This window comes from Rhineura floridana, chromosome 11 (genome assembly GCF_030035675.1).
Source record: "Rhineura floridana isolate rRhiFlo1 chromosome 11, rRhiFlo1.hap2, whole genome shotgun sequence".
NCBI classification, from domain to species: Eukaryota; Metazoa; Chordata; class Lepidosauria; order Squamata; family Rhineuridae; genus Rhineura; species Rhineura floridana.
Genome location: NC_084490.1, coordinates 14,639,320 through 14,654,592, shown reverse-complemented (window position 1 = coordinate 14,654,592; position 15,273 = coordinate 14,639,320). Strand labels below are relative to the sequence as shown.

Genomic DNA, 15,273 nt, shown 5'->3' with positions numbered 1-15,273 from the left:
CCTTACTGGGAAAGCTATTCCATAGCCATGGTAACACTACTCAAAAGACTCTCTCTCTAAAGGTTGTCCATTCAGCAGAGCAGGGCCTCTGAAGAGGAACTTATGGTTCATGTCAGTATATATGGCAGGATGTGGTCTTTCAGGTAGCCTTGTCTCCAAACCTTTCAGGGCTCTAACATGGGGCCAGGGGACACCAGGCCAAATAGCCAAATGCAGCTCTCTAAGCTCTGGGCAATACAGACCTCCAGGGCTCACTATTCACTCCTCAGGCCACCACCCTGCCTCAGACCACAGCCCTCATTGCCTTGCTCTACCACATCTACCTGGCTGGAATGTGGCCTTGAAGTCTGATAATGCCTCATAGTTGCCTAGAAGAAGAGATGGCTGTGTAGACACCTTTGATTTGTGCATGGATTGAATGTAACCTACTGTACAAAGGCAAGAGTCACATGTGCTACTCCACCCATGTTCTGCCTCTGGCCATGCCCATCACTGTAAGCAAGTAGGCTAGATTAAATGTTCCCTACCCAGGCTCCATTTTTCAGCTAAGATTTCTATCTTAATTTCCAATCAGATAAATGTTTTTATTTTAATTGTATGCTCCAAGCAACTGTAATTGATGCTGAATGTATCATGCTTAATGACATCACTTGGGCCCACCCCTGTGACATCACTCGGGCCTGCCCCTGTGACATCACTCCGGCCCACCCCCCTGACATCACTAGTGCCCACCCCTGAAATCTCAGGGTTTGGGATGCTTCTGAACTGGCAACTCTAGTACACAATGATGGAGTCTCTTTAGTATTATAAATTGTTAGGTTGAAAATTGGCCAAGAACTTTATACAGGAGATTGTCTATTCTCATACTCCCTGTCTGGAAGATACATAATTGCATGTAGCAAGAATTTCTCTCAAATTATGTTTATTATCCTGAGATGTCAGCAGTGAAACAGAACTCTTCAGTAGAGCATAGGAACTCCATCTATCACAATTCCTCTTCATAGAATGAAAACTTTAACCACACCATATCTCCAATGAAACCAAAACACGTAATGTGTGACCAACACTTAAGAGCAAGGCTCCACTGGCCAGGCAAGGACTTTTCTGCTCTGGGAATAATTTGGTTAGAAAGTCCCCTTAAATAGATTTTCTTCTTTCCACCACCTAAGCACATTTAGAACATTGTTATCAATGGAAACAATCTTGCCACAATGAGTTAAGTTCTTTGGTTCTCTTATGATCCCCATTTTCTCAAACTGTACTACCACACACAGTGATATATATATCAGCAATATATGCTCTACATGGAAATGGACTGCCTTCAAGTCGATCCTGACTTACGGCAACCCTATGAATAGGGTTTTCATGGTAAGCAATATTCAGAGGTGGTTTATTATTGCCTTCCTCTGAGGTTGAGAGGCAGTGACTGCCCCAAGGTCACCCAGTGAGCTTCATGGCTGTGTGGGGATTCAAATCTTGGTCTGCCAGGTTGTAGTCCAACACTCTAACCTATCACATAATAAAACATCTATTTGCTAGACACCTATTTGCTGTTCTAGATTTCTGTTTTATGCGATCTCATTAAAATAACAAGTAGAATCAAAAAAGAAAAGAATTCACCAACAACAATATTCTTGCTGGAGAAAGAATTTTATGAATGGTTTTCATTTAGCATCATTTTTATTAATGGAGAACAGCAGTAATCCTACTACAAGGCCATAACTGTATTGGTTCTCTTGTGACTCTCATTTTCTCACATTGTCCTACCAGGCACAGTAGAATAAATAAAAAAAAATGACCTAGTAAGTTGAATACTTTTTCCATATTCACACTAAACTATTCAACTGGAATTATAATCCAGTCCTGTGGACTCCTTTGACATAATAAAAAGTTTACATACAAAGTTATCATTGTCTCATCTGGTTTTCTCTTATGTGTGATCTCATCAAAAATCATGGACGAGAAAAAGAAATTCACCAATGAAAATATACTCTGGAATGCCTAACTAATCTTGAATCTTTGGCTCCTGGGCACATCTTTTATCTGCATTCTTGCTGACAATCGCTCAAGGAGCAAAAGTAGCAGCAGCAACGACACTTGTCTGACTACTAGCAAATCTCTCCACGAACTGGACACATTCATTGTGACAGATATACAATACAGGAGTAACTCCAAAACTACCTTGAATTGTTAATAAAAGGTTGTTTTAATTCTCATCTTTATACGTGAAGAGGACCATTACACCAGCTCCTGAGGTGGATCCATCTGTGTTTCTGTTTTTCTGATATCAGTGGGATGCCACTATAATTACTGTGTTCAGTGTTCATCTGAACATAGGCAAACTACATAGGAAACCTTACTAGGACTAAGGGGCATGTCCTCAATAGTGTGTGTGCGTGTGTGTGTGTCTGCATGCACATGCACGCACATTTTAAATGCATGTTGTGTAGTAAATGGGAAAAGTTGTGGGTCTCTCATGATTTTATTGATTTAATATATATTTCTATTTTTCCCCACCTTTCAGGTTAGGGAGATGAATACATGATTTAAACAAGCAAGACTTGGCAAGAATGGGGAGGAGGAAGGAAGCAGGAGCAACAGCTGAAGTGATACCAAACAAAATGATGTATTAGCAATTAGCAGCATCTCTCCTAGAACTGAGAGTAACCTTGGGGACAACTGGATTTCAATGGCAGCAAAGCAGGAGGGGATGGAAGGGCTTCCTCACTCCCTGTAGCTGCAATCCAAAGTTTGCAGAAGTGTTTACCAATTGCATTCATGTAATTGACATAATGGAGTAATCTGCATGACACACAAAGCCAAACTTGAGAGACTGATTTGCTGCTGATCAGCATGAAGTTAAGCCAGAAAAACATTTGATTGTCTCTCTAAGTATACATTCAACAGAGAAGGAGGATTATCTAGCATCCAAAAGAGCCTTAGCAGCATTATTCAAACAAGGTTTTATTCACACATATACACCACTTCTGTGGTAAGAGACAACAAACCTTGGAATTTCACACTGCACTAATGCTTTAAAAACATGTAAGCACACACAATCTTTTATCTGGGTTTACATTCTTTAAAAAATAAAATAAATAACAAGAAAATAAAAGCAGCTGAAGTAAATTATGAGAAGAAATGGGATATTACTCAGGTTCCATAATACTTTTTCCTTACTAACTGATCCCTGGTGTTCAGCTCAGGCCTCAGGACAATAATGTAGAATTTGGGGAGGAAGATGCAACCCAGCAATCCAGCACTAGAGGCCAAGATGGAGAAGATCTCCACGGCCACCATGTATTTCCCTTTGGTGCTCAGGTAGGTTGGGACAAAGGATAACCAAACACTGCAAAACACCAACATGCTGAAAGTGATGAGCTTGGCTTCATTGAATGTATCAGGCAACTTCCTGGCAAAGAAAGCCACAGTGAAGCTGATGATGGCCAGAAGCCCCATGTAGCTCAGGACAATATAAAACATGAAGTCTGATCCTTCATTGCACTGAACAATGATCAGGCCAGTCTGGGAGAGCATGTCAAACTCTGGAAAAGGAGGAGAGGTTGCCAGCCACACTACACAGATGCTGGTTTGAATAAGAGTACAGAGAATTATGACTGAGACTGCCAGCCTCTTCCCTACCCATTTCCTCATCCTGTTTCCTGGCTTGGTGGCCATGAAGGCCAGAACCACAGTGATGGTTTTAGCCAACACACAAGAAACAGCGAGGGAGAAGATGATACCAAACACTGTTTGACGGAGGAGGCAGGTCACCTTCCCAGGCTGTCCAATGAATAAGAAGGAGCACAGAAAGCAAAGGAAGAGGGACATGAGGAGGGTGCATGTGATGTTCCAGTTGTTGGCCTTGACAATGGGAGTATTCTGGTGTTGAATGAAGATCCACATTACTACAAGGGTGACCAGAGAAACAAAAAGTGCAAGTGTTGCTAGAATTATTCCCAAGGGCTCTCCATATGCTAGATAGATTATGTGTTTAGGGATGCAGTCATTCTGGTTCTTGTTTGGATGCTGGTCCTCAGGGCAATTGTTGCAATTATCTGCATCTGAAAGTTACAAGTTTCAATAGTTCAAATTTTCATGTATCATTGTAGCCTGTAGGGCATCAACCATTTTATACTGTGGCATGAAATATGGCTTCGATCATATTTCTCTTGGAGAAGAACTCCTTTCCATTTTGGATGAACTAATGTGATAATAATAATGTAGAACGTTGTGGTAAAGCAGAGAGATGGGAATGACACTTGCTGAATCAATTAATTTTGTGTTATTCCAATTAACATGCATTACTCTGAACGGCTTCCCAAAAGAGTAAAATGAATTAAAGTACAAAATAAAACATAAAACCATTAGAAAGTAAGGGAATCCCTGCATAAATATATCAAACAGAACTCCCAGTCCTCAAAATTAAAGACGGGAGGTTTTTTTTAAAAGGTATTATTTAAAAATCCTGGGTGAATGGAAAGTTATTTGCCAACACCAAGAAGACTACAAAGATGGCACCAGACAAGCCTCCCTGGGAAGGTTATTCCATAACCTTGGTGCCACTAATGAGAAGGCCTACTTCAAAGTGGTTGTCCCCCCTTCTATCAGCAGAGCAGAGCCCCTGAAGAACAACTTAAGGTTCAGGTAGGCATGGAAGGAGGTAGTCTTTCAGCTAGCATGGCCCCAAGCCATTTAGGGCTCTAATGGTGGGGGACATCAGGCCCAGCAGCCAAATGCAGGCATCCAAGCTTGTGTATCTGGCCACCAGGCTATGCCCCATCTCTGGCCACACCCCTGATTGTCACTGCTCCACACCCCTCCTTGAACTATTTTGCCTGGCTGGGTTGTGTCCTTGAACTGTGACAATGCTTCTTATGTGCTTGGATGGAGAGATGTGAGTGCAGAAAATCTCTCCATTGTGCATGGCTTGAAAGTAGCATACTATAGAAAGTCAAGAATCAGTTCTGTTGCTCCGTACACTTCTTCCCTCTCGGTATGCCCATAACTGAACTCACAGCAAGCAGTGGTATTCAGTTCAGGAACTAATACGAAGCAGTGCCTCCTACCCCTAACCAAAGCAATACATTCAGAAGGATACCATGGACAACTGCATGCTGAAAGCCGCAGAAAGGTGTCTCAGAGGGCATAGAATACAGTGGATCTCTCTCTGCCTCATTCAGCGGAGGTGGTCTATCTTCAAAAACCTTCCTGCTTGTTGCTCTGTGGTCAATGCACTGACCATAAAAACAGCACTATCTGAGCCTTTAGGATTTGGTGAAACATATTTAAAGGATGGGAAAGGGAAATAAGAGAGATGAATAAGATCTGTGTTTGTAAATTCAAGAACTGGGAGTGTTTTGGAATCCATGTCTCTCAGAAGAGGCCCAGGTGACCTCATTGTGTATGAGTGTATTTTTTTTACCAGTTTCAGCTGGTAAGACAGCTACAGTTGTTTCCCAAGTAGGATAGCCTGACCGCTGTCATCCATATGCCAGTAACCTCCAGACTGAATTACTGCAATTTGCTATATGTGGGACTACTCTGGATGTTAGCCAGAAGCTGTAGCTAGTTCAAAATGTGGGAACTTGACTGCTCACTGGAGCAGAATATTATGACTATCATGCTACAACCATTGCTGAAATAATGACACTGGTTGCTGGTTAGCTACTTGTCTAAATTCAGGGCACCAGTTCTCATAAACATATCTATCTACAGCTTAGGAGCAGGATGACTAAGATATAGTTTCACACTCTCTATACCCAACTGAACACTGCTCTACAAAAGAGGGCTTCCTGCAGATGCCATCTCATCTATATTCCATGCAATATAGAAACTCCCTCTCATTACATATCAGACAGGCATCATCCCTATTATATTTTGACACCTCTTTTCCAGTGAACCTTTTCACTGTATATTTTTATAGAAATCTTTATTTGTATTGATTTTGAGATTGCTTTACCTATGTTTGCATTGTTTTATTTTTAAATTGCTTCAAGATATTTTATGAGAAACAATTTATAAGTAAAAAAATCAATAAATTAATCTGTTACAGAGAAATTCTATGTCTCTCATCACAGAACAATTGAGTAAAAATAGATAAATGTGTGAAAAGACTCCATGAAAAGAATTATATATAAAGTGATATGAAAGGTCTTTCTAAGGTCTTATATCTACAGTGGCCCTTCACAAATCTAAGTCAAGATGTGATGAATATGCATGTGTGAACCAGCTCTTTGAGAAATTGTATTTAACGGACATCTAGAGCATCATCCCGATGTAACCCTTCCATACTTTCAAAGTACTTTCGTCTGTCCCAAATCTTCTAATGTTCAGTTTCATTGTATGCCCCCAAGTTCTAGTCTACGTACCTGTCAGGTTTGAAATCATTCCTTCAGAGCACTGAGGACAATCATAACAGCAGATCTGTTCCCCCTGTCGCACAATCCTGCTATGTCCAGGATGGCAACTCTCAACACATGTGGATTGTGGGAGAATCTATTAATATCCCAAAAGAAAATAATTAGGGTATAAACCAGCGATGGGGAACTTGCAGCCCACAAGATTACTTCGGCCTTGCAGGAGTCCTAATTTGGACTGCTGTGACATTGTCTCCAAGTCATGCCCACCCGTCCCCAGTATATGGTGTCAGGTGTGGGGTGGATAAAGACATGACTGCAAAGGAACAATTGAGAGCAAACAAACTTTCAGATTTGGTGCCACATGAAATTCTAACTATCATTGGTTCCACTTGGAAACTCCAAATTGGCACTTGAAAGCAGAGCCTGAAGTCAGCACTGATCAACTAATTGGCAGTAACTTCAAGCCCCTCCAAGCTTGGCTATATTACAATGTTCCCAGTGTTCCTTTGCAGAGTTCAAGCTGGGCATAGGGGAGCCCAGGAACTGGCCCACTTGTTGGATCCTAACCCACAACGGAGACATAAGCCAATTGGTTTCTCTTTATGAATGAATGAATGAATGAATCTTTATTTTTACCCCACCCTTCTTCCAAAACTGGAACTCAGGGTGGCTTACAAATAAAAACTACACACAGGTAAAAAAACATACAAAAATATAGCAAGGAATGTGCCGTTCGTGCTTCCCTAGGAAGAGAGTTCCAGAACCTGGGGGCAGCCACCGAAAAGGCCCTATCTTGCGTCCCCACCAATCGCGCTTGCGAAGGTGTTGGGACTGAGAGAAGGGCCTCTCCTGAGGATCTCAGTGCCCAGGCAGGCTCATATGGGGAGATATGGTCTGACAAATAGCCTGGACCTAGGTCGTATAAAGCTTTATGTCTATTATTTTGAATTAAATCTATTCTATATAATTGCACATAAGAACCAATCCCTTATTCATTTACTATATTCCTCAAGTAGTCCCAAGCATATTCCATCATATTCCTTGCCTTCTTCCTTTCTCTCTCTTACATTTGCCCCTCATTTCCATGTTTATTTCAGCCCTGCAACCCATCAGGCCTTTGGTCACTTTAGCCCAATGTGCCAAGCTTAAAAGAGTTATGGACAGAGCCCCACCCACCCCAATCCCCATGGAGATATGGGATGATGGAGTAGGCAAGACAGTTTTGAAGGGAGACTGTAGCTGTCAGAGTGAAAGGGGAGGAAGACTAAAGGTTAAGTGTAAACAAAGAAACAAACTACAAAGCATAGCTATCATTATTTTCATGTAAAGTATACACTGTCTAGACATACCTTTGATGTTTGCAAATATAGATATTACTCATCCCAGTTCAGATGTTCATATGTTATAGAAAAGGGTTGTGTGACTTTGTATGTAGTGGCATTATAAATGCCATCTCTGGTGGACAAAGTTTTTAAAAGGTTTGTGTGTGTGTGTGTGTGTGTGTGTGTGTGCGTGCAAATTTTGGGCAGATTCCTCCTAAAAATATCTGCACAGAACCAGAACAGGGCAGGGTTTACCACACTCCTGAGTGAAACAGGGTCAGGCAGAATTTGGTGTTGGGGGCCATTAATAAACCAATAGGTCTGGAAATAACATTTGTTCCCACCTGGTTAAACTTGTGATTCCACACAACAGCACTTCCATTAATGGTGAATTTTTCCCCTTCAGGAACCTGTGGCTCTATCCTTCCAACACGGACTTTATGGATGGACCGATTGGGGAAAGTGATGGTGTTCATGACATCATATCCAGTAGCTAACTCTCTGTTTTCATCAAAAAATATTTCTTCCCCAGCAGTATTGTTGAAGCGGATGTTTTTTAGGAAGGAGTGAAGCTACATTAGAGAAGGAGAAAACATGAACTAAGTCCAGTGGTGGAAAAGGATTACTTTGATCTTCCTGGAATCTGCTGTCTTGTTTTCTTGACAATAATACATACCGGACAAAAAAGGTCCAATGCTGTAATGTTATTTGTGAACTATTGTTCCTGATTCACAAGAAACTCACGATTCATTGCCCTTCTCCTTTCTCTGGCACCCCAAAGCATAAGATCATATTAATAATGTGCCAACTTTCCTGGGCTTGATTTAAAGCTGGTTTCAGCTAAATGAGCCAACCAATAAATCAAAGAGGCTAGAAAATAATTTTAAAAAAATCAAAGAAGTTTCTTTTTGCTATAACCCATCAGCCAATCATGGCTCTCAGACAAAGGCTTGATATATTTTATAACTTCCATTTCACTGGACCTGAAGAAACAGTGTCCTTTTTTGTCTGTGGGGGACAGGGCCGGCACCAGGCATGGCTTGGGCTTTGGGCACCAGTCTGCCCCAGGCCTGCAGTGTCATACCCCCCCAACACTACCTCCAGATGTAGGCAGCACAGAGCTTAAATGGGCCAGCCGAGCGCACCTACCTCCCACACCAATGTGTCAGTGTGCATGCCCTGTGCACTACACATGCACACCTGACACCACCCGAGATGGCAGTAGGAGCATCACCCCCTTAGGTATGTCTCTGCTGCCCTCTTGGGTGAAGGGAGGTATGCACACACAGTGTGCTAACACACTGACTCAGCAATGCAGTAGGTAGGTGTGGTAGGCAGGGTTATTTAAGCATGTGCTGCCTGTATCTGGGGTATGTGCGTTGCCTGGGAGCTCCTGCTCTGCTATCCATAGCAGCATCAGGTTGCAGGGACCCACAAACTGCTGAGGGCACAGATCACAGAATGGAAGCTCTACCATCCCAGCCTATGGAGGGGCCCTTCAGGGGCCCTCTCAGCCCGGGCTCTACCTGGCTGCCCACTGGCACTAGGCCTGGCGTGTGTGTGTGAGAGACAGATTTGCAGTTTTTTGGAGTCCAGAATATGTGGCTGATCGTGGATGTGTTTAGCTTGCAAGATGTACAGGGCAGGTTCTTTTGGTAAACAATTTCTATTGCTTTTTACAACCGGATTCCTCAACTTTGCACCCTCCAGGTCTTGGATTACAACACCAATCATCCCTAACTATTGACCAGGTTTGCTGGTACTCACGGGAGTTGTAGTCAAAATATTCTGGAGGATACAAGGTTGAGGAATGCTAGTTTATAACATTTGAAAACTATACAAAGGAAGACTCTAAATGTCTATTTAGCAATCTACCCATCCAGCCATCTATGAGCTTTTATCGAATTCAATAAATTGCTTCACTAAAGTAAAGAATCTGATTCCAGCCAGTGAAAGACATTTTTACCCATCCATTGAAGTAGAGATGGACAGGAGACTCCTACCTGCCATGGGGAGATGTTCAAAAGGTGCCATGTGGCTCCATCTCCCATTGCCTTCTGCTTATATCTTGATGAGAACATGGCATGGAGAGCATGTGCTACAGCATAAACAGCATTGTAGATACTGTAGCTCTGACCAGACATTCCCATTTCGAACACAGTCCCAGGGAGGCTCCTCAACTTCTCTTCCCCAGTACAGTCTCCTGCATCTTGTCGATAAATGTTGTATATGGGGAATGAGCACGTAAATGCAGTAGACCAGAAATGGTGGATGAAATAAAGCATAGATTGATTAGGATTTAAAGTCTCAAGGAACTCTTCATATTCTGCCACATCATTAGTATGGAGCACAAAGGACAAGGTCCCATTGAAGGATTTGGGTGTGAATATATCAATGTGGGATACAGTTGCAAAATCCCACTGAGCTGTTGTGATCCAAACCTTCTCTATTGGATTTATTTTAACATTTTCTTGTAATGACAGAGCTGTTCGTAAGAGTTCCATAGACCTTGAATCCCCATGAACAAGGATTACATGGGTTTTGGATGATAAGAGAATAGATCTGATTCTTGCCATTTGCTTCTTCATTTGCATTGTTATTCTACCAAACCCCTTCTGTATTGGAATAACTTCCTTAAAGGCAATACAAATATTGTTCTGGAGCAGGCGAGGAATGAGAGTCCTCAATAACACTTCTCCACTGTCATCATCTGAAACAACAAGGCCAATCCAGGTCCATCCAAAATGCTGAAGCAGCTGAACAATCCCAACATATTGATGGTTTTCATTTGGGATCATCCGATAGACAGAAGGGAACTGTATTTTATCACTCAGTTGAGAGTCAAAGGAGCTGTAACTAAGCTGAGGAGAATGACAATAATACTTATATACTGAACAATAATCTCTCTTAAAAAAAATTGGGAGAGGAAAATTTGGATTTGAGGAACAGTGGAGAAAAAGGGTGAGCATCCATTTTGTGACCATGTTAATATTCTCCTACAATACTCCACTCCTAGCAGTTTTTTCTCTCTTGAAGAATGGGCACATGTGCTGAGAAAAACCCAGTGAGAGGATGATTTGGAGTAGATATGTAGAAAACAGTGAAAAAGTTAAATGTGTTAGTGAGAATGAGTGAGAGCACAGACACACCCTTTTACATGCACAGTTTTAACCAAGGCATTGTTCAAGTACAAATTTTCCGTTTTGGAGGGAAAAAATACTCCAAGTAGTATTTAAGTGAAAAGAGCATCAACAATAGCTCTCCTCCCTCCAACCTTAAAGTGGTCTGGGTGGGAGTATTTTTGCAGAGGGACTGAAAGATGGGCAGGAACCCATTTCCTGGTATCCACTTTAGAGACTTGGCAGGACTTGGGAGGAGTATATGAGATAAATAAGATGTCCCCACTCAGATCTTCCCCTCTTTAATATGCAGCCAGCACCCAGACCACCTTTCTTTTATGCAGTGTGGGAGTGGCAGCTCAACCTGTTGGGGCTAAGTAGGAATTTTTTATTTGCAATTGGCCTGTGGAGAGAGTTTTTTCACCTGCTCCATGCTGCTGTGCAGGGCTGGTGCAGTTAGGGGTGGGAGCTTCATATAAGGGTAAATTGCTTTGGTTATTTGGCAGGTTTGTGTGGGACATTTGTTAGGACAAATGTCGAGTACCTTGAGACACGTCTTAGGTGAATAGCGATTCCAGAGACTTGCGCATAGGACTTTGGGACCCAAGGGGAAAGTGTGGATCATTTTTGAGGCTAATCTCTGACACACACTTAGGGTTGTGGAGCTCTGAGGGCATGTGGGACAGGAAGGCCTCCTCCTCACCTGAACAGTGTGGCATCAGGAGAAAGGTGGAATTAAGTGACCTTTCCTTCCTACAGGATTGTCTCAACTAGATTATGACAGATTTATAAGCTTGATAGTCAATTTCAAATAGTTTTGGCACATATATTCAGTGTGCCAAAAATATTTGAAACTGGTTTCCCTGTCTGATTTGCAGCAGATCAGACAGAGAAACCAGTGTTGACAGAGAAAGACCTTCTCTTGATCACCTTGGAAAAACCCACCCCAAGACAGCTCCATTACCATGAACTGCATGATGGGAGGCAAATGCAGAAACAGAGCCACTGTCCAACGGTCAGCAAAGAACACTCCCAGGCCCCCAAGATTAAGAACCCTCCCAAGACCACCAGTAATAGAAAGTAGAGATGTGCCCTTCTCCAAGAGTGCTCCTGGAGTAGATGGTATTACAAGTCATCAGGGTTGCATTTAGACATTGTTTTAATTCTATAGATAGTTTAATGACATTTTAATAACACATTTCTGTGTATTTGCACTTATATGTTTTAACTGTTTTAATTTTTGTAAGTCGTCTTGAGTCCCAGTTCTTGGAAAAAGTTGGATATAAATTAATAATAATAATAATAATTCTAGACTTGACTCTAAATGAAGCAGTACACAACACCCAATGCATGCATTTTCCCATAAGGTGTAGTTAGCCCCTGAGTTGAACAAGATCTGTGCAGAACTAAGAGCACAGCCTTTTAGCCACACCAATTTTGATCACAGGAAGAACATGGACAGCGACACAAATCATTCTGCTCCACTAATCCCCCTGGTAGGTTGAACCTATATATGTAGGCAGATAGACACACCTGTGCCATCTTGTAGATATTTAAAATATGGGGCATCTGCTTGGAGTTTTGAGCGTTGAGCCCACCAATGATGGCCATTAGCTTGTATGTCTTGCCACAGATGTAGTTCAGGCGGTTCCCCTGTTGTAGGAAAAGGACTTCCATAGTCCCAGCACAGGCTCCCATTTCATTGTGAGCGTTTTGAGCGAAGGTGGAAGACAGTGTGCTGTTGGGTAAGAGATGGGCATTCTTGTTGATCTCATTCATGGCAAACATAAAGACTAGGAATTGGTGGTAGTAATTTGGCAATAAGCTGCAATGAAATTTCAATGTAAATTTAGTGCTGTTGAATATTCATTGATGTAATACACATACAGCAGACTAAAATTACCATTTAGAGGCTCTTCTGGAAATACCAGGTATGGAGTTATACAGCAGAAAATTTAATTATATCTGCTATATATCGTTAGCCTTTAAAATATTATTGTCACCTCATTAGGTTTCTTTTTCATTTTTCATTTCCCACAGCTCTATAATTTTCATACTAAGGCCACATGCTCTTTGAGGACTATGATTTATATACCTCTGTTTATGTGGAATGGTTTTCTGCTTTGTGATCTCTCTCTCTCTCTCTCTCTCTCTCTCTGCATCTATCTATCCATCTAATTTATTAATAAGTGAATGAATAAAGACACATCCACTTGCTGCTCTACAAAAGTCCTGGCTGTCTGGTCCCCCCCCTTTCTTCTTTTATGCTTCTCATACTAAGTGGGATAGTCAACCAGCAACTTGGCTCTATTGCCTCACCCTACAAGTGGAATCTCACCTGACTGATGGATCATTTTTCTTTTTTACATTGAGGCTTTGTCTGTCATCTCAGCTTCTTCCTCCAGGCTGAACCTTCTGAACAGGGCCACACTGAAAGCTATGCCTTATGCTGAAGGAAGTTAAGATTGAAAGGAATTTATCTCATGCAAGAACTTCATTTCTTAATGTATAAGAGGTTGAATTCAAAGTCCTGTGATGTTGTGGCTAAGCTGTTTAAATTTAGGTGTGGAAGGTGCCTCAAGGGAGAACCTTTGGAACTGATCAGATACATTATGCCTTAATTGCACGAGAGTTAAGATTGCCAGGACTGTATCTCTTGCAGAAACTTTCTTTAACTGCTGAATGTGAAATGTAATTTAAACCCGTGATGTAGTGACTAGGCTGTTGGGTTTTCCTGTGGAAGGGTCAGCTTCAAAAGTGATTCTTTATTCAGTCAGAACTTATAAATTTCTCTGACTATTGGAGAAGAGCCACAGCTCAGTGATATAGCATCTAGTTTGCATGTGGAAGGTCCCAGGTTCAAACCCTGGCATGTCCAGGAGAAGCTAGGAATATCCCCTTTCTGAAGCCCTGGAGAGCCACTGCCAGCCAGTGTTGGCAATAGTGAGCTAGACAGACCAATGGCTGACTCAGTATAAGGCATCTTTCTGTGTTCCCTATGTTAGCATAGCTTACTTTACAACGCAATTCTACTGGAATTTCAATTCAGTCCTGTAGACTCCTTTCATGCAATAAAAAAGTTTACTTACTAGCTTCTCATATCTGGATCTGGAGTTGTATCAAATGTGATCTCATTAAACTTGTGAATTAAAAAAAACACAAATTCACCAATGACAATATTATTTGGAATGCCAAAGTCATTACGAACCTTTGGCTGCTGACCAAATCTGTCGACCGTATTCTTGTTCACAATCTGAGGCAGCTGCAGGAGCAGCAGCAGGAGCAGCAACAATATCCATCTGGCTAACAGCAAATCTTGTCCCCAGCTGGACACATTCATTGCAGCTGATGCACAGAACAAGAGTAGCTCCAGATCCACCCTGAAACCCCATAAGGGGTTTCACAAACTTTGCTGTTTCACCAGTGTGGATTCTCAAAGATATGTTTCCTAGACCTCTTCCAAAGAGCTGTGTAAAAAAGTGTAAAAAATTTGTTTTGACATTCATCTTTATACATGGAGAGGAGCGTTTGAGCAACTCCCAGAGTGAGTTGGTCTCTTTCTCTTTTCTTTCTGATAGCAGCGGGATCTCACTACAATTACATGAGGACAGTGGTTTTCATAATTACAGGGTAGATTATTCCCTTTTCCAAGATACTCAGCTCTCAGCAAAGTCAATAAAACTTACTTATCATTGTTCTATACAATGACTGCTAATGAAATAGTCAGTGCAGGATTTCAAGCGATATTGGGTATTATAGGAACATTGGAGTTTGATACCCATGGGCACATGTGGAAACCTAAGAAACTGTCATCCCATAGTCATGCATGCTCTCCTACTGCAACTCATCACAGCCCATATGACAGTGTGGTGCAATGTTTAAAACCTTTTAGGTTCCATGAGTTTATTTGAAAACCTGAGAAACTGTCATGGGGGCCATACATCCAGCCCATTGCAACCTCCTCACACCCACCTCATACTACAAGACCTAAATCATTCTGCCCTGTAAACAAACAGCCCAGCACTGAAACCTCCCTCCAAATACACCATGCTACATTAATAGACTCACACGCATGCACACACAGGGACAGTGGTGATTCTCTACTAATATTTAATCTCATAATAACCGTGTGAGGTCGGGCACATGGACATATAGCTACAGTGACAATATATTCTTACTAGACAAATATCATGTATTTAACAAGTGTCAAACCTCACTACACAGACTACACCCCACTGCACAGTAAGCCCCCTACTCCATCCCACTCTGCAAGTTCACAAACAACCATCCCCACACTAAAATATCTGACATAGTTTTGGGGAAATTAGATTTTACCAATGAACCCAAAAGCCTCCCCTGCGTGATCAAGACACGAGTGAGTGGGAACAAACAGAGGGAGTTATGAGACCACACCAATTTAAAAGTTTTTAAAAGGTTTATTGAAAGATGTCCAATTTTAATACAGCCAAG

General features: G+C 41.8%; 1 protein-coding gene across 1 annotated transcript; it reads right to left on the bottom strand.

Annotated features, from left to right (window-relative positions):
* Positions 1 to 3,153: 3,153 nt before the first annotated feature.
* Positions 3,154 to 14,143, bottom strand: LOC133367458 (vomeronasal type-2 receptor 26-like). The gene is made up of 6 exons (XM_061591560.1): positions 13,893 to 14,143; positions 12,337 to 12,628; positions 9,688 to 10,545; positions 8,029 to 8,256; positions 6,372 to 6,498; positions 3,154 to 4,064 (listed from the first exon to the last, which is right to left on the bottom strand). Exons 1-6 carry the CDS (start codon positions 14,141 to 14,143, stop codon positions 3,154 to 3,156), a joined length of 2,667 nt encoding a protein of 888 aa, XP_061447544.1.
* Between the last annotated feature and the right edge of the window lie 1,130 nt (positions 14,144 to 15,273).

Bases quoted from the DNA above. Each gene is read 5' to 3' on its own strand.
- LOC133367458 (XM_061591560.1), bottom strand. From the start codon at position 14,143: ATGAATGTGTCCAGCTGGGGACAAGATTTGCTGTTAGCCAGATGGATA. The intron at 10,546-12,336 runs GTGTGTCTATCT...CATTCTCCTCAG, and splicing joins ATATCTACAAGATGGCACAG to CTTAGTTACAGCTCCTTTGA. The intron at 4,065-6,371 runs GTACGTAGACTA...TGTAACTTTCAG, and splicing joins AATGATTTCAAACCTGACAG to ATGCAGATAATTGCAACAAT.